General features: G+C 33.5%; 1 protein-coding gene and 1 pseudogene across 3 annotated transcripts; one reads left to right on the top strand and one right to left on the bottom strand.

Moving 5' to 3' along the window:
- The first annotated feature begins 1,017 nt into the window (after window positions 1-1,017).
- LOC146924831 (ubiquitin C-terminal hydrolase 13-like) lies at window positions 1,018-8,659 on the top strand. Of its 3 annotated transcripts, XM_085709772.1 has the most exons (15): window positions 1,018-1,134; window positions 1,460-1,549; window positions 2,288-2,438; window positions 2,635-2,795; window positions 3,696-3,865; window positions 4,217-4,297; window positions 4,402-4,521; window positions 4,862-4,984; window positions 5,624-5,665; window positions 5,757-5,851; window positions 5,943-6,051; window positions 6,682-6,750; window positions 6,831-6,941; window positions 7,078-7,992; window positions 8,541-8,659. In XM_085709772.1, the coding sequence occupies exons 2-14, from the start codon at window positions 1,465-1,467 to the stop codon at window positions 7,978-7,980; spliced, it is 2,220 nt and encodes a 739-aa protein (XP_085565898.1). In that variant the 5' UTR covers window positions 1,018-1,134; window positions 1,460-1,464; the 3' UTR covers window positions 7,981-7,992; window positions 8,541-8,659. The 3 variants fall into 3 exon arrangements, with proteins under 3 accessions (XP_085565898.1, XP_085565897.1, XP_085565899.1); XM_085709771.1 differs by lacking the exon at window positions 8,541-8,659 and having other exon boundaries at window positions 7,078-8,226; XM_085709773.1 differs by lacking the exon at window positions 8,541-8,659 and having other exon boundaries at window positions 2,291-2,438; window positions 7,078-8,226.
- Window positions 8,660-13,137: 4,478 nt separating this feature from the next.
- Window positions 13,138-18,429, bottom strand: LOC146924832 (uncharacterized; annotated as a pseudogene).
- Window positions 18,430-20,036: the final 1,607 nt, after the last annotated feature.

Consider the following 20,036-nt stretch of genomic DNA (forward strand, 5'->3'; position numbering starts at 1 on the left):
GCAATAAAATGATCCGATTACATCCGAACTAAATGCGTTTTTTTGCGGTTTCAGTTTGCATTGGTTCGATTTGCGGTTTTTCTATTGGGTTGGTTCGGTTTTGAACACCCCTAATTCAATCTTCATTATTATATTACTAGCGAAAAGACGGACACTCATAGAAAAATATAATCTAATTTTTTTTTAATGACACCAATAACAATCTTTATTATAGAAAAAATTCTTTTTAAAAAAAAACTTAGACCAACAAAAAACATGAGATCTAAGTTAGCAAAAATACACATTTTCATTTAGACAAAAATACCCTTTATCATTATTGTAAATAAGTTTAAGTTAGAGGATAATTTAGTAAATTTCATTTATTTTATATTTACAAAAAGAAAAAACCATAAAACATTGAAACGGTTTCCTTATTTGCCGTAAACCATAAATAAGTTTTTGGATTACCTCATAATTTCTTTTTTGGGTAATAGATTACCTTGTAGTTATATTATAATAAGAAAATACACTTCTCAATATATAAAGGTTAAAAGCAACAATCAAACGTTACCAGCTTAATTTTTTTTGAAACATATCACCAGCTTAATTTATTTAAGGGAAATGTTGACCGGTGTCTTTAGGGTACTAGTTAAATGCTTATTTTATTTTGATAAGGAGTTAAGTGCTTATTTTAAGATTAAGTTTATTCTCATTAGTGTTGTCCTTTTTATTTTGGTTTTGTTTAATGTTTTTAATTGTCTCTTCGAGGCATAAATGTTCATAATAAAAGTGGGTCCGAGTTGTCTTATAAGTCCTAACTTAATTGTCAAAAATGCCGAAATTATTAGGCCGGACGTCATGACTGGGGTTCGAACTCCGGTACCTCCACTTTATGTATGTAAATTTATGATAGTTTTGTCGTCTCTTCTATGTACAAAAAAAAAAAAAAACTGGGTCCTAGTTGAAAATTACTAAAATAACCTCCAAGATATTAGTTTAAACAAATAAAGAATATGGTTAAATTTGTCAATTACAACTCTTGCATGGTTTCCCCTTTTCAACCCTGCTGCAGCACCCTATTGTCCAGTGGTCTACTCAAACACTGCACCATTTTCGCCACCCATTGATTCAAAACACAGCAGAGAACAAACAAAGGTACCATTTTTTTTTCTTCTTCTTCTTCTTCTTCTTCTACTTTTATTGTCACTCTATTAAGGAAGCAACTTTTGTTGATACACTGATATAGCCATTATCAGGTTTCATTAGCTTTTTTCAAAACTTTTCCCTTTTTCCATTTTATGTTAACAACAAAAAAGCTTCTACCTTTTTTACTTTCTTTTAACTTTTCATTGTAATCAAATGAAGAGTGTTGGTGTTTCATAGTTTGGGAATGTATATGTATGTTTGTTTTCAAAACTGTAATTGCATTTTGGTTCTGTGTTGGTTCTCTCTCATTTCAAAATGAATAATATCACCACAGGCTAGATGACAGATTCAGGTGTTGTGTTGGGTCTGTGTTGTGTTGGTACCTCTTTTGCAGCTCATAAGAGAAGAAAGACAACAGATTCAGGTATTCAATGTCATCATCTTTTACCCATTTGATTACTAGTAATGTCTTTTTTATTTTTATAAATAGTAGTAATGTCTTCTTTGCTATGTAAAATGATATGCTATGAAACTAGTAATGTCTTTTTTTATAAAGGAAAATGCTATTTATCTAGAAAAATAGCATCAAGAATTTTTCAAGACACATGTGGCAAGTTTTAATTGCATGATTTATTTGTCCACTTCCTATTTTTCAGCCACACCTCCTTGAATTGTGGCAAATAGTGCATTGTGATTGGTTGCTTTTTATTCTTGAAGAATTCTTGATGTTTTTTTTCTAGAGATATAGCATTGCTCTTTTATAAATAATAAATATATTTGTAGCGGTGTCGGTGTCCAATGTTTTTTGCATTTATTTAGTAGTGTCAACATGTCGGTGTCGTTCCCTCAAAAAAAAAAAACATGTCAGTGATGTGTCAGGTGTTCGTGTCGGAGTCCATGCTGCATAGGTAATATGTAACTCAAAGGGGTCCATAAGTCAATCTGGTAAACACGGATGAATGATTTACGATACGGTTATGTCGGCTTATTTTGGTATTCACGAACTCATGACATATACACCAATCATGTTCATGTACTTTTACATTGCTGGACTAAGCATCTGCGGGACTACTCTTATTTGTTTTACCTCTCCAAGTTTTCAGATAATTCAAGTCTTGATACTTACTTAATTGCTCTTTTTATTTATTTTTATGAACATTAGTAGGTCCTCAACCTGAAAATGCCACCATTGTGGATAGCCAGCCTGGCAAGGATCCTTCTCCATTTAAATTCACATGGAGAATTGAAAGATTTTCTTGGAGGAATGAGATAAAGATCTGTTCAGATGTATTTGATGTTGGGGGCTATAAATGGTATCCCCTGAATCTATTCATGATGTTTATCTTTCTATTTCAGTTGACGTGATATACAATATAATATTTTGGTTTTGTTTGACCCATGTAGATTCTATCTATTGGAGGAAGTGATTTTGTTGCAGTTGTTACATTAGTTCCTGTGTGTATTTATCATCTGTGATCCCTTCTAATGTTTTTTCTTTTATCTGATCAGGCATGTAATTATTTTCCCAGAAGGGGACAATGCGATGGACCATTTGTCCATGTATTTTGGCGTTGCAGATTCAGAAAATTTGCCCAACGGTTGGAGTATTTATGCACAGTTTAGCATGTCATTAGTTAATCAAATCAATGCTGAGGACTCTGTGACAAAAGGTACCCTATTCAGTATTCAGTTTGTTCCTTACCGTTGTTATAAAATGATCTACCATATGCATGCATGTTGAAATGAGCAATGCTGGAATTAAAAGCAAAGAATGTTGTAAAATTTTTGTTGCATTTGTTGAAAGAGAATTTTATACTTGTTGCACTGCCACTTTCTCCAAGAAGTCTGCATGATTGTGGTAGGTTGTTTTCTGATTAACCAATAATTTTTTAACCTCGCGGAAAAATGCTTTTGGTGTTGATATAAATTTCAGAATCTTGCTAAATTAGTTTCTTTCCACGTGCCTACCTCCCCATCTTCTCATTCAAATTTTACGTCATTGAACTTTTCTACTTGACTTGAAACTACCACTCGTACATTACTCTTTCCCTGATAAGATATATTTTTGGATCAAAATCTGAAAATAATTATAGTCTTTTTTTTTTTTTTTTTTTTTTTTAAATTGTCAATGTTGGTATTGTTAGTATTATATATGTTGGCAGTGGGGTTGAACCCTTAACCCCTTATCACTCCCTAGCCGACCTCCTTATCACTCCCTAGCCGCCAAGTCATCCTTATATTCTCAATCATATTACTTGTCTTCAATAGACTTTTGTTAGTATTGACATGTTGAATAAAAGAAGGGTCTAACTACCCAGTGGAAAAGTATCCTCTACCTTTACCGCGGGAAACTCACCATGACTTTTGGTAGTTTATGAGAGAAAAATGTGGGAGAGAAAGAAGAGATAACATGAGAGAGCAGCCACTTTTGTGTAGTCACCACCATGACTTCAATTCTCTTTTTTGAACTCTTTCCAATACCCGGAAGGCACCCCTTAAAAAAAAAGTGAAAATGCACATATTTTTGGGCAAAGCTGTGTTATTTTTGTAACTTTGTTTGTACTATGCAGACTTGCAGCACCGATTCAATGAACAAGAATGTGATTGGGGCGAGCCATTCTTCATACCTCTTGATGAATTATCTGATCCTTCAAGAGGGTATGTTGTGAATAATACTCTTGTAGTTGAAGTTGAGGTAACACGCAATGTGGATGAGAAAGACATCGCCGACCATGCAAGGGTAAGTAGATATTCTTACGTACTTTAGAGCCCAAAATAAATCAAGCCAGGAAGCGACCTATCATCTTTTGCAGCAAGTTTAACTTCCAAATAAGTTTAGAGCTCTAATTTATTTTATGATTGATATAAGAACGCGTGTCATATTCGACTATTGCAATCAATGACTGTTCCTGACCAAAAGTATTTCCTAAACCAATATTTAATTATTAATTTCTCATGAGATGTTCCTTATGAGTATTTCAAGACAATAAAACCAACCTATGTTTGCCACTAACTTTTAATTTCTGTTGTACTTTTTCTGTTGGTCTATTCTGTAAAATCTGCACTGGTTTTGTACAATGGGTTTATGCAGGAGAGGTTGAAGAAAGACCAGAAAGTACAAAAGCACAAAAATAAAGAAAACGCAGAGGCTCACCTCTACACTATTATAAAGGTGTTCTAAGCTTGCTTCCCTAGAAACTAGTAATGTTTGTTTCTTTAGATTCATCTTGTTAATTGCTCAATCAGATTGTATTTATGTTTATACTGATAACTTAGGTGGTACGAGATGAAGACCTTGCACAACAGATTGGAAAGGATATATATTTTGATCTTGTTGACCCTGACAAAGTGAGCAGTTTTCGTATTCCCAAGAATATGACATTTAAAGATTTCAAGGTATCATCATTAGTTAGGCAATTACCTTGTGAATAATTGCATTAACTTTTTGTACCATCTTCTCAAATATACACATAAAGAGTTATGGAAGTTGGGAAAGTTTTGTTTGTGAAGTGCCGATAGGAAAATCATTATTTTCGATGCATCCTCATAGAGAACAATTTTTTAAAAAAACTGTACTAAAATATTAAAAGCATGATGCTTTAGTTGGAAGAAGAAAAAAATTCCTCATATTAAATCCTTGTGGTTTTTACACTTTTGATTTTGTAATTTAAAATATATTTTATAATGTTTTTTTGTAAAGTTTGATTTTCTGTTTGATTGTTAATGTGATATGTAGAAATTGCTTGCTAGAGAGTTTGACATACCGGCTGGATTCCTGCGCTTTTGGTATTGGGCAAGGAGTCAAAACCATACATATCGTCCTATTCGGCCAATGAGACAAACAGAGGAAGCAAGAAGCGTAAGTTCATTTGCTATATGTTGACTCTGTTCATGACATTTTACACCAACAGTTAATTCTATGTGTTTGCTTTGTTTGTCTTTATCGTTATTTTTTCCATCCTTGGCTACCTTTAATTTTTTTTTTAATGACAAATGTTAGTAGTTAGTTTGTTATATTAATATTTACTCATTTGTTCGGGTTTGAATCCAGGACCCCCAGCTTCTTTTCACTTGGCTCAAACCCGTTGAGCCACCCAACCCCCTATCTTTGACTACCTTCTTTTTATTTCTTCAAATTGTATAATGTATACAGGGATGCATCTAATATGGGTCTCAAAAAAAGGGTCTAAATGTGGACCATACCATTTTTAGTAAATTTTTAATAAAACATTAGATCTCTTTCCTTTTTTTATATTATAAAATCAATTATATTACTAAAAACAGTAAGTGTTCATCTTTGCACCTTTTTTAATAGGTCTGTATCAATGCACAAATGTATATGCAATAAATGCAAGTGGTTTTTTGTATGATTATTTTGGATCGCATAGTTTTTTTTTCTTTCTCATATTAATTGGAGATTCATTTTCTGTGCAGCCCATCAATTTCTCTATGATCTGAAGTTTTTTCAATATTTTTCTCATTCTGATTCAAATTGCAGGTTGGACAAATTGTATTGTTTTTGGAAGTGAAGCGTGGACCGGTAACATTTAAATTGTGAAGTTGTATACTATTTTAATGTTATATAACATCATTCAAACATAGTCCTGTTGACAAACTACGTTATTATTTAGGATTTACACCCCATGGTACCAGTACCAGTCACCAAGAGAGAGCATGACATATTACTTTTTTTCAAGTTATATGATCCTGAAAAAGAAGAGCTGCGGTACTGAATAATTTTTTGTGCTGATTTTAATATTTGTTGGTGTACAAGGTGGACCTGAGTTGACATCAAATGTATTTTCCTTCTATGGCAGTTATGTTGGAAGGCTCTTTGTTAACTGTTATAGTAACCCGTCAGCAATTTTAGCAAGGTTAAATAAATTGGCTGGTTATGATCTTGATGAAGAGATTGAACTTTATGAGGTTAGTTTGTGTTGTCTGATTTAGCAAGTGTTTGCTTCTGCGGTAGGTTTTAGCCAGACGTGTTTTTTTTTTTAAGCTACCCTTTATAGCTTCTTGATTTTCACCGTAGAATGCAAGCTGGCTGGGCGTGCGACTGCGGTGGATAGATGTGGATCCAAACACGCTATTAATTTATATACACTGTCGGCGTAAAGATTTTTTTTTACGTTGTCAATCAATCATAATTGTCAGAGTATTAAAAATGTTTGACTTAAATTATTGTGATTTGCTGACATTCTAAAACTTACATTTTCTGACAATGTATAAAAATTAAACTCTTCATGATTTATCTGTTGTACAACATAAAAATTTCAAATTGTAGTGCATCCTTGCATGTGCAGAAGAAATATACTTTGTTATTTTGTTTGGGTCAAGCAGTCATGGTTTCAGTTGTTCAGTAACCAAGCTTGCGTGTGATTAATTGCAAATAAAGTGCATCATGGTCTATGGAAGTTAATCATTCTTGCATATGACTTACCAGAAGGGAAAGGGCTTTTTCTTTTGTCATCTTTAGGTGCTGGATCTTTTAATCTCTATGGGTGACTTTAATCATGTAGCGTTACTGAGTTAATTGTGTGTATTGTTGTGCAGGAAATTGAGTTTGAACCAAATGTTAAATGTGATCCTGTTGACAAGAAATTAACACTTACAGAAAGCAAGGTATAGCACATACCCAGTTGATGCTCACTAAGTTACTTTATCATTGATTTTCATATTGATTTGTTTTTCCATGAATGCAGTTGAACAATGGTGCTATTATATGCTTTCAGAAAGCTTCTGCAATGGATAACGAGAAACATTTCCGCTATCCCGATGTGCCTTCATACATGAAATATGTGCACAATTGCCAGGTATTTTCTTTTTGAGGTTTATTTAAAGGAAATTAGTTTTGTTTGATGTGATGCAAAAATGAAAGCTACTTATTTATTCTTATCCCTTTTCTAGGCTTCTCTTGAACTGAACTCAGTTTCTTGTTTCCTTGTTCAGGTTCCTATTTGTCTCTCAGACATAGAACCGAAAGATGAAGAATCTTTAGAGGAGCAAAACGAAAACCTTATAGTCGAAGAAACGATTGTTGATAAAAACATTGAAGCTCAACAGTCAAAAAGGGAAATAGAGACCACTCCTGATGAAGGTACCAGCAAATCCAACACTTCAAAATTAGTCAGCATAGACTCGGAAGAATTTGATGCTATGGTAGATGAGGATGTCATTGCTGCTATCGACAGAGTTTTATCAGAAGGGGTTACTCTTTCCTTAAAATCTCAACATTCTGTCCAAGGACAAGAATACTCAAAACGGGATCCCAATCTCCCTGAGCAACTTCTTCAGGAATTAAGGGATATTGCTTTTAAAGGAGACTTGGTTGAAAAATTGAAAGAAGGTCTCACTCCTAAAGTTAACTTCAACGCAATCAAGGAAAAAATTGACGCTAATGCTGATGCGTTTTCCTCTCTCCAATTAGAACATGTCGGTGCTGTTGTTAGCCTTCTCAACAACATTGTGAGGATGCTTGAAAAAATTGAAAATTTGAAAAAAGAGCGAGACTTAGCCAAGAAGAGCACTAACCAAGATAATGAAGCATTGAAGGAAACCAGACAGAAAATATTGAACTCAATGACTTCCTTCACAAACCACCAAACACAACTCAACTCTCTTGATGCTCAGATTGCAAAACTACAAGAAGACAGGGCCAAAATTGCTGAGATTCAAGATCAAGAGAAAGATAAGATTACATCTTTGAATAAAGATGTTAAGTCAATTTTCCAGCACCTCGTTGATGATCAAATCAAGTTGAAAAGTGTTGAAGATCAAATTCCGGAAACTCAATCTGAATTGGAAGGTTATGAGAAGCTCTTTCAAATCTTCAAGAAAATCCCTCCATTTTGATTTATGTATTTGGTTAGTCTTTTTTACCACAACATTTTTACTTCAATACCAATTTAGCTTATTAGAAAACGCATTTTCTACTGCGAATTTTCCTTCCTAATTTGAAGACTATTTCTTAGACTGTAAGGCTTCAATTATGTAGGCTAATCTTAGAATATGGTTCATGAATTTTGAAATCCATTATGCTTAATTGCATGACTAATTATTAATGTTAGTATCATGCAGTCTTTCTGCATTGTAGGACAACTCTGAATTGTTTTACACTTCCAAGTTTTCAGCTAATTTCTCTTTTCATTTACAATTACGATTCACATAGAGAATTGACAGATTTTCTCAGTTGAATCAACACATTTCTCGAATCAATGCATGATGTTCATTTTTCTATTTCAGTAGACATATATACAATATAGTAATATTTTGCTTTCGGTTGACCCCATATATATAGCTGGCTCTATCTTGTGCTTGAAGTGATTTTTTTTTTTTTTTTTTTTTGTTGTTAGTTCCTATGTGTATTTATCTGCGGTGATCCCTTTTGATGTTATTTTTTTCACTCTGATCAGTCGTGCATTGATTTTCCTAAATGGGAACAATGTGCACTGATTTTCTCCAAGTATTTGGATGTTGCAGATTCAGATAGTTTGCCCAATGGTTGGAGTAGATATGCACAGTTTAATTTGACAGTAGTTGATCAATGCCATAATAACTGTGAGAAAAGGTAGCCTGTTCAGTTTGTTCCTTAGAATTGTTACAAGTTGAATTACCATCCATGCATGTTGAAAAGATCAATGCTGGAATTAAAAGCAAAGAACAATTTAGATGTTTGTTGCATTTAATAAGAGAATTTTATACAATCTAATTTGCTCAGCCATTTTCTTGGAGAAGCCTGCATAATTGTGGCAAAATGTTTTCTGGTTACGATTAATTTCTACACCTCGTGAGAAAAAGCTTTGAAAATGTTTACTAAATTTTCCTTTTTTAGGAAAAATCTCTACTAAACTTTTCCTTTTTAGGAAAAATTTCTACTAAAACTTGAGACTACTGCTTGCACATACATTCTTTCCCTTATGATACACGATAAGATGGGATTGGTGATGTTAGCATTTGAGTGAGTTGAGATATCACCTATTGTAGAAAACAAGGTTGAACTCGACCTATATATGGTTTGAGCATGTGGAGGATACCTATAAATTTCATAGTAAGAAGAATACATTAGATTGAAGGCGCACATAACACAATTGCTAAATGCAAAAGAAGACCAAGAAAAACTTTAGTAGAAACTACTATTTCTTCTGTTTTTTGTTTTTATTTTATCTTTTGATGTTTAAGGACTTCAACTTTATTTTATTCTAAAATATTTGATGTTTTAGTATGTTTAATATTCTTTCCCCAAGTTTGTCCTTGATGAAAAACACATCATAAGATTACTAAAAAGAGTTATGACTTTTAACTTATCACATGTGAATTTAACCACGGTACAAGTACTGAAGTTCACTAAACTACCCAATGCCATATTTGCAACTATGCAAATATATAACCCACATGCTCAATATAAAAAGACAACATAGGCACAACTAATTAATTCCCACTTTAAATCCAAAATGGAAATTTTAATAATTAATCCCAATATAGTAAACAAAGAGCTATGGAGTAAAATTTTCCACGGTAGCCAAAATAAAAAATAAGGACATTTTAGTTCAAAAAATACAAATATTTTTATACTTTAATTACTCCTTAATACTTGTACCAATAGTTAAAACATAAAAAGATACAAAATGGAAAGAGTATCAAGTAAGACCTAGAAGTCAATGGTTTATATAAAAATATGATGTATGATATAGAATTATGACGTTGTTTTTATCAATTTAATTGACCCCATCTTATGGGATAACTATTGGTTGATGATGTTGTAGTTGTCTTGAATGAACTTATTAAACAAAACAAGGGTCCAACTAATGGGTGGAAATGGTTTCTCTACTTTTAGTTCCTAATGCATTTTATGAGAGACCCTTCAAAAAAATCAAGGCATGTATAATAAACAAAAGTATTTAATGCATTGAGAGCATATATCCATTTTCCAATTTTTACTAAAGTTTGTCCTAGAGTTCTCCCATTTGTAACAATTGTCCTACTGAAGCAGGGACGGATGCATGTTGGAGCTATATGGGACTATAGCTCCACATGCTTTTCCCTATTTTTTTTTTTAATAGATAAAACACATATAGCACACACGCACGGTAGCAACTGCAAGTGTTGACTGTTGAACGTGTTTTTTTAGCTATGAAAGTTGGGAAGAGTAACCTATGTAATAAAATGGGTAATCAGTGGCTAAGAGATATTCTATTAACAATTAACAATGATGTCATTTTATCTCATTTTCAACAAATGGATAGGTGATGATTTTCATTGTAATGTATTGTATCAAACAATAAGGTAATAATATTTGTGGATTAAAAAAAATAGTTTGTATTACTCCATCCGTCCCGTATTAACTGAGCCAAAAGCTCATTTCACATGTATTAAGAAAAATGTATAAATGAAGGAGAGAGAAAAATAGTTTTAAGTGCACTTATTAAATATTGGTGTATTTTCCACTATCATAAATGTAAAGTGGAATATACTCCCTCGGTCCCATATTATAAGCAACAAAAAAATCACACTTATTAAGAAAACTAAAACATACTCCCTCCGTTTCAAAATGAGTGTCGCTTTAGCCAATTGCACACAAATTAAGGAATGGAATAAAGTAGTCAAATGTCATAGCAATTTTACCAAATTGTCCTAATCAACTATTGGTTTGTTTTTCATTAAAGAAAAAATAATCCTTTGGAAGTAGTGTAACATAGTATTAATTGAAGGGTACAATTGAAAAGAAAAAGTTATTATTGCATTGGAAAATGAAAGCGACATTCATTTTGAAACAAATTTTTTTGGCTAAAACGACACTCATTTTGAAACGGAGGGAGTAGTAGTTTGTAACATAGTTTTTTTGTGTTATCTTTGAAATAAGTTTTATAGGAAGGTGTAAAAACAATTTTCATTGGTAGTTGATTATAGAGAAAACGAAAAAGAGAGCAAATTGAATGCACTTTGCATTTAATTTTTCCTTGGAAAAGATAATGTTTTGAAAAAACATAATTAAATATGATAAAAGTTGATCTTTTTTCTTATAATTTGGGACAAAAAAATGAGTTTTTTTTGCTTATAATTTAGGACGGAGGGAGTATTGAATTAGAATGATGAAAGTAATATTAATTAGAGTTATAAAGGGAAAAAAGAAATCAATATTGTATTGAAAAATGAAATGACTCAGTTATTTTGGGACTTTTTTTTTTGCAAATGGTTCAGTTATTATGGGACGGAGGGAGTATTATTTATTTGAAATTTTAGCTCCACATGCTCCTAAAGTCTGGATCCGTCCCTGTACTGAAGTCAGGCCCCCAACAATAATTTTTATTTTATTTTTATAATTTATATGCGTGGAACCTATTAAATGTAAGTAGTGTAAATGAGGTAAATTGTGGGATCCAAGAGCATCCCCTGCATTTACCATTATACGAAATGAAAGTAAAAAACAAGGAAAACTATGAACATAATTTTTCGAGCTATTTATGTAGACACGAGCACCTCCTATTCAATGAACAATAAAGTGATTGGGGTTTCACGTCCTTCACACTTCTTGTTCAATTGCTTCATCATCGAAGAGGGTATCTAATGAATGATATTCTTGTAGTTGAAGCTACATGCAACGTGGATGAGAAAAACACTCCTGAGCATTTAAGGGTAAGTAGATATTCGTATGTACTTTAAAGGTATCTTATAAACGTGTTCTAAGCTTGTTTCTCTAGAAATTTGTTTTGTTGTGTCTTTATAAACATATTGTTGTTAATTCCTCCTTGAGGAAGTGTCGATATCTATCATGTTGAAATGAGTTGCATGCAATTCTAATGATAGAAGTATTATCACACATATTAGCCTCATATGATCTTCTTACTTTACTTTGAGATCATTAAGCACGATATTCATCCATAACACCTCCTAGACCCTATGAGCCATATAGCTAGTTTTTTTTTCCTCTACACTTGATCTTGCGACTACATTCAGCTTTTACTCCTCCAAGAGATTTAATGCCCTATAAGACATTTTTCATAGAACAAGGTGGATATACCAATAGAACAAGGTGGATTGCTCTGAAGAAACTTGTGCAAAAACAGTTAAAACAGAAAACTGTGTAAGCTTGGGTTTATGAGATTTGAGAGAGAGAGAGAGAGAGAGAGAGAGAGAGAGAGAGAGAGAGAGAGAGAGAGAGAGAGAGAGAGAGAGAGAGAGAGAGCTTACTTGTGACTGAAGAAAAACTGAATATTTGATTATGAATGAGTCTTAACATTATTTACAAGCAATGAGAAGCTTATATATACAAAGAGATTTTGTAACAAACTTCTCTAACAAACTAAAACAAGCTTTCTAACTTGGTTAACAAGCTAACCAAAATTAGTTACCCAAAACTCTAGGGTTTATTTTCTAACTAAACTGAATTCACAATCTAATATGTTTCCTTTCATTGTCAAAGTATTGAAATTTGAATGTCATCCGACAGGGGGAACCAATGTGGATCCAAGGTGGAGTCATCAGCAGAATCTCAATTTGACATTCTTCTAGCCTACTTAAATGCCTTTAGTTTGCAAAATCAATATGAAATTTCATAAGTTCGATTACTAAGCCATCAAGCTTGAACACGTTTAGTGTATTGATCTGGAATGTAAAAGCAAAAACTAAACAAAATTAAGCATAATGGCGTAAATATTTGATGCAGAATGTGATGAAGTTCAAACAGGTTGTTCATTAAATCATCAAGTTTCAAAAATATAAGTTATTTCTAATTTTTTTTTATAAAAGAAAAAAGGTATTTCTATTTACTGAAGGTCATTAAGTAAACGGGTAAAAATCATTCTTACAATTGAAATATAACAAAATTAATTTGCAAATAGAAAGAGAGTAAACCATCAAATTAAAATTAATAAAGCATGTTTCATATCATATAGCTTCTTGCATTGTCATATCCTTGATAAATATGCGCAGTTGATAAGCCACTTTAATTACAAGGTAAAATCATAATCACCATAGTAATTAAGATACATATCACCCCCAATATAAAAACAACTAATTACTCATTCCACCAATTGGAAGAAAGCTTTTCTTGTACTTTCCTACATGACAACCAGATCCTTTTACTTTAACTCCAAGCTCCTCAATCATCTTAGTATTTAAATCAACCCAAGCTAGTTTATGATCATTTTTCTTAAAGAATACTATATTGCTCTTATTCCCAACTCCGAGGGGATGCTCAATAAAAGATAAACGCTCAGCAAAAAAGAGTTTGGTCCATGATTCTCTCATACCAAGTTCACCTAAAATATAAATGTGAAAAATAGTCGTCTCTAAATAAGTTGAGATCAATGCAATAGACTCATTTAAAAGCACCAAGCGTCTCTCTACATATTTAAAATAATGAGAGTTAGCATCCAAGTATAAGGGCATGGGTGTTGTAAACAACATCTCATTGATGAAATCAAATGACACCAAACATTCTTCAACATCATTTGAATCATCGGTTCTAGCCCACCAATGACACATCCCCTTCATGTTCACTCCAATACCTCGTGTTAGCGTATAGTAGTAACGATTTGGTATATTGATATCAAGCTTCCTCCAAGAGTTACTTCTTAGAGAATATATCTCCCAGAAGGTTTCATAAGATGACCTATCTTCATCTTCATATTTTCATCATCTTGGACTAAGGAAACTGAATCTACAAATTGAATCACTTTATAGTCATTTCATTTGCTACGTGATCATAACCAAATCCATGAAGATTATAACAAGGGATCCGATGAGGTGGTACAAGCTCAAGAGGGCTCTGAGGAATGATGTTGAATTCACGAGTAGTTGGGTTCCACAATACAAGTTGTTTTCCATGTCCTTGTTTGAGACAAAGAATGCCATTAATACTGACAGAACCCAAGATATAAATATTAGTATTGTTCTCTTGAAAAGGAGTTGGCCAGTCTATTTTGACCTTGTTTTCAAACCTATCGCCAGAAAGCCAATAAAACTCACAATGGTGTTCATCCATTGGCAGCTCATTATGATTTAGGACGAGATATGTATCATCGTAATGGTTACCACTAGACATCAAATTGTTAATGTATAAAGTCATGAAATAAGTGTTTTGAAATAAGAGTGCCCATGATTTGCATACACATGCGAATCGCCTCAAGGATTTGAGAGGCAATTTTGATAGAATAAAAAGTATGATATCATCAGGTATATAGCTTCTGACCTTTTTGTTTGTGGCATCAACTATCTCTGTTTCTCTCATCTTCGTTGCAGCAAATTGGTGTGAAAAAGATGTTTTGCGGTCCCGAATTTTTGTTCCTACCATCAAAGCCAAAACTGAAACAGTATTTCAATCGCAAATAACTGTTCCAGGCTTCCAACCATGTACTTATAGTAATAATAATTAGGAAAATGCTATTTATCTAGAAAAATAGCATCAAGAATTTTTCAAGACACACAACCCGAAATTTACTGAAGCTAGCAAACCCTAACGAATGTTATCGCGAATATCTGTTACGACGTATCTATAAAAACAAACAGTAATCTATTGAGAATTGTTTTCGGGAACGAGCAATTCTTCCATAGTCACAAACACAAATAAATAGTGTTTAGTCACACACACATAAAAATGTCATTTCTTGAAATACTAAATCATTTCATTATCAATTTCTTTTTCATTATTTAAAAAAATCTTGTAATGTGTGTGTGCCCAAATACTATACATTTGTGTTTGTGACTATAATAGAATTTCTCTTCGGGAACTCGCATTTTCCAAAAACAAAATAAGTATATGTCCTTTTTTTTTTCCTTCAAAAGTATATGTCCTTTGTTTTTTAGAATAAATCTTGTCCTTTTACTTTTAGATAAATTTCGATCTTTTCTAAAAAAAAAAATAGAAGCTGTTTGGAAGCAAAAATATCGCATAGACCCTACACCAAATCTTAGATGTAGAAGAGTAATAAGTGTAACGAATATCGAGGCCTAACTCATTCATACAAAATTAAGCTTGTGAGGTGAGGATTGCCCCCACTTATAAATACATTGTCAGACTATCACATATCCGATGTGGGACTCTTAACACCCCCTCACGACCAGCACTATTGGGTTTGGTTTGTTGACATAAATGGTGGGTGGTCCGATAGCGGAAACCTGATAGCAGGTGGCCCAATGGATCTTGGAGAGGCTCTCATACCATGTAACGAATATCGAGGCCTAACTCATCCATACAAAACCGGCTTGTGAGGTGAGGATTGCCCCCACTTATAAACACATTGTTAGGCCATCCCCTATCCGATGTGGGATTCTTAACACACCCCCTTACGACCAGGACTATTGGGCTTGGTTCGTGGACATAAATGGTGGGTGGCCCGATAGCGGAAACTGTTAGGCCATCCCCTATCTGATGTGGGATTCTTAACACTCCCCCTTACGACCAAGACTATTGGGCTTGGTTCGTGGACATAAATGGTGGGTGACCCGATAGCGGAAACTGTTAGGCCATCCCCTATCCGATGTGGGATTCTTAACACACCCCCTTACGACCAGGACTATTGGGCTTGGTTCGTGGACATAAATGGTGGGTGGCCCGATAGCGGAAACCTGATAGTAGTTTGCCCAATGGATCTTGGAGAGGCTCTGATACCATGTAACAAATATCGAGGCCTAACTTATCCATACAAAACCGACTTGTGAGGTGAGGATTGCCCTCACTTATAAACACATTGTCTAGCCATCACCTATCCGATGTGGGACTCTCAACAATAAGATATATTTATACAATCATTTTCTCATAAGTTCTGAAATTATTCTCATGCTTTCTTTGTGTTTTTACTCTCTCTATATATGTGTGTGTGTGTGTGTGTGTGTGTGTATTAGGGATACAAAATAGGTTGGTCCATCGTGTTGACCTGTTTAAATTAATCTGCCTTTTCTAACTAGGTAAGTTGAGATTTTAAACTCGTCATTAGGAGGGTGCCCGCACCACCTAACCTATTAAAAAACAAGCTGGTGACGAGGCTGGCTGGTTGGCTAACTGTGTTAAAATTAAAAAAAAAAACTATTTTTTCACTTATTATTTTTTTTGACGTTAAAGACAATTTCATTAACAAAAGTCTGCCAATAAATCAAATGTCAATACTGTAGAAATACAAGGCGGAGTTTCTTCGACCCATATGCAATCTAAATTCTTAAGAGCATATTTAGCTAAATAATGAGCAGCTTGGTTGGCTTCACGCCTAATATGCAAAAAATTTAAACTACGAAAACTACCCTTAAAACTAATACAATCTCGAATAATAGAGCCAACATAGTTGGAAGATTGTTGGTGAGCATTCAACGCTGAAACCACATTTAAAGCATCTGATTCTGCTAAAAGATTCAGAAAAGACATGTCTTTTACAAATTCCAAACCTTTCCGCATAGCTAAGGCTTCTGCAACCTCTGAATCTGGTAATGAAACTACTTGTCAAGAACTAGCACCAACAACAGCACCTTCATAATCTCTCACAACAACACCAATACCCCACTTATCACCCTCTATCGGACCCGCTGCGTCAACATTAAGCTTATAGAAAAGGAACATACCTGGAATCATGTGAATTAAATATCACACCTAAAGTGGAAGCAAACCATATCTGCTTTGACCAATGACACTCCATAAAGAGGTGTGAAATTGTCTCATTATGTTCCCCACAAAGAACACACAATGGATCGTTACTTATTCCTCTTTTAAACAGATCATTTTTTACTGGTAGTTTTTCATGTAGAATCCTCCAAACAAAGTGGATGTGTTTTGGAATACTTTTCATTTTCCATAATTTTTTCCACACTTGGTAATTAATGTCCTGCGTTGAGCTATGTGAGTCATCTGCTTCATGCCTTGCCTTTAAGAAATGGTATGAACTTTTCACAGAAAAAGTAGCTGACCGAGAAGCACCCCACACAAATTCATCTTGCAATTGAGAGAAAGAAATTGACAATTGAAGAATTTGTTGAGCCTCAAAAGGGAGAAAAATTTCATTAATTAAAAGAGCATTCCAACATCGAATATCATGGTGAATGAGATCTGAAACAAACATAATATCACAATTAGGGGGTTTAGGGGACCAAATCTTGTGTCCATTTTGATAAGGAAGTCAATTATCCTCCCATACATTAATTAGACGACCATTTCCTACTCTCCAAATACCAGCTTTCTCAATAACATTCACTCGTGCTTGCAAAATACTTCTCCATGTATAACTTGGGCAGTAACCAGTTGAAGCTTTCAAGAAATTGCTTATAGGAAAATACCTTGCTTTCAAACATTGTGAGATCAATAAGTCGTCGTTGTGCATAATACGCCAACCTTGTTTAGACAACACTGCAAGGTTAAACTCATGAAATGTTCAAAATCCTATCCCACCTTTCTTTTTTTCCTTACATAATGTCTCCCATTTAATCCAATGGATTTTACGTTCACCTTGTTTGCTACCCACCAGAACTTACTAATCATACTCTCAATATGCTCACATAAACCCATCGGAAGTAGAAAACAACTCATCACATACGTAGGAATAGCTTGAACCGCTGATTTGATCAAAACTTCTCTCCCAGCAGTTGATAGAAATTTTTCTTTCCAACCTTTCAGCTTCTTCTACACCCTATCTTGGACAAAATTGAAAATCTGTTTCTTAGACCTACCAACAAAATCAGGCATCCCTAGATACTTTGAATGACACTCAACAGCCTTAATTTGCATCCAACCTTGGAACAAAATTTTACGATCATCAGGTACATTTCGGCTAAAAGAGATTTCAGATTTGTCCAAATTAATAAGTTGACCAGAAGCAGATTGGTAAGTATTAAGAATTTCTTGAATGTTCTGAGAATCTTGAAAAGAATCCCTACAGAAAATGAGGCTATCATCTGAAAAAAAAAATGACTAATTTTTGGAGCTCCTCTAGCTATTTGAATTCCATGAAGGCCCTTTTCTGCTTGTGCCTTATTTAGAAGCCCAAAAAAAAACGTCAGCACATAAGATAAATAGGTAAGGAGATAAAGGGTCTCCTTGACGGAGACCTCATTGAGGATAAAATTTCTGACAATGTCTTCCTCTTGAAAGTAATTATTAAAAACTCTGGCAATGTCTTCCTCATCATCAAATTTTTCCCCATGACCGTCGCATATAGATTCCACCCAATTTCTAGATTTTCTTTGAGAAGCTTTTTGATGAAATTTTTTTGTATTTTTATCTCCATGCTTTAACCACAAAGGACGAGACCTCTGAGCCCACCAAATTTCTTCACTTTCCACCAAGTCATTCAATTTAGCCTCAACTCGTCGAATTTCTGACATCACCCCCTCATGCTGGGTTTGCTTATTAAGATCATCCAATTTCTTTTGAACAATTTTTATCTGATTGAACATCACCAAAACGATCCTTACTCCAGTTAGAAAGATCATTCACACATCGATTAATTTTTATCTGATTATTTTTTCACTTATTTGTATCTATAAGTGACAGTCAATTTTCCAATTTTCTACTCTATATAGTGGAGAAAAAAATTCATTTAATTTTATGACCTTTGTTTCTGGATTTTAGCCTCTTGTTTTCAATATTCAGTAAATTGATAACTTATGAAGTTTTTATTTTGGATATCTTATTGATTTATTATAGATATTTAATTGATGTAATTTATACGTTTGAATGATAATTTTCATATTTTTAGTGGAGTCATTAGTTATATATTTGAATTTACTTTAATTGGCTTTAATTTATATATTTTTACATTGTTTTTGTGAAATTTTTTATTCATAAATTTTTAAAAACATATTGACGGTCAATCCGCCGATCCACCATAAAACAAGGTGGGAAGAAATTTTCAACCATATATATGTAGTTGGTCCGCTATGCTCCACCCATTTTTAGATGAGTACAGGGTGGGGCGAGACGGAACAGGTTGCTCGTTTTTGTACAATAAAAAGAGAGAATGTTGTCCCAAAATAATTATACAAATATCAATTACTGATATAAAAATAGGTCCTTACTCCTTAGAGGGTGTTTCTTTTGTTATTTTTTTTGGTCAGGTAGCCTAGTGGCTAGAATTCACCTTATAAGGTGAATTAGTGGGGTGTCAGGGGTTCGAACCCCGGCCCCTGCAGTCAGGTAGCCTAGTGGCTAGAATTCACCTTATAAGGTTAATTAGTGGGGTGTCAGGGGTTCGAACCCCGGCCCCTGCATATAATAATGCATGTTCTACCAACTGAGTTATGCTCACTGGACTTAGAGGGTGTTTCTTTCACGGGCTCAAATTATTTTCAGGAATAAATTACATGAGTGTTAAAATTGGAATTTAATTCCTAGGTATTTTTTTTTAAATAGTGTTTGACACATATTTTGTTACTCCTAGGAAAATTGGTTGTAATAATATATGAGAATTATAGAAGTTATGGAAAGTTACTCCATTCTTAAAAACATCTATACCTAAGAATAATAATGTTTTATCAACCTTAAAACAAATATGTGTATAGTCATTCCCTAACTTTGTATTACCTAAAATATAATTCTTAGACTTGAAGCAAACACTCCCTTAATCAAATTAGGCAAGATTTGTTTTTTTAAATGAGATTTTTTTTCCCACCCTTTATTATTCTTAAAAATCTATCCTATAAAAGTGTTAATTAATAATTTATTATTTAATTTAACAATGGTTGTTTGACGCACAACACTTCATTCATTTATTTTTTGAGGGAACACGTCATTTATTTCTTTTTTTCATTGTCACCGAAAAAGTATGCTATGTTAATAATGACTGACGTGAAAATACTTGATCGGATTTAGTTCATTACATGAGTAATGAATTACAACGTGCACGATCACTATTATAAACAAAAATCAACATTTTAGATTCATTCATTAAACTATGTATATGGTCTATAATCAACCACTTATTTAAAATGTG

Source organism: Medicago sativa, chromosome 5 (genome assembly GCF_051527215.1).
Source record: "Medicago sativa cultivar Bolivia chromosome 5, Bolivia_mono, whole genome shotgun sequence".
Lineage (NCBI taxonomy): Eukaryota > Viridiplantae > Streptophyta > Magnoliopsida > Fabales > Fabaceae > Medicago > Medicago sativa.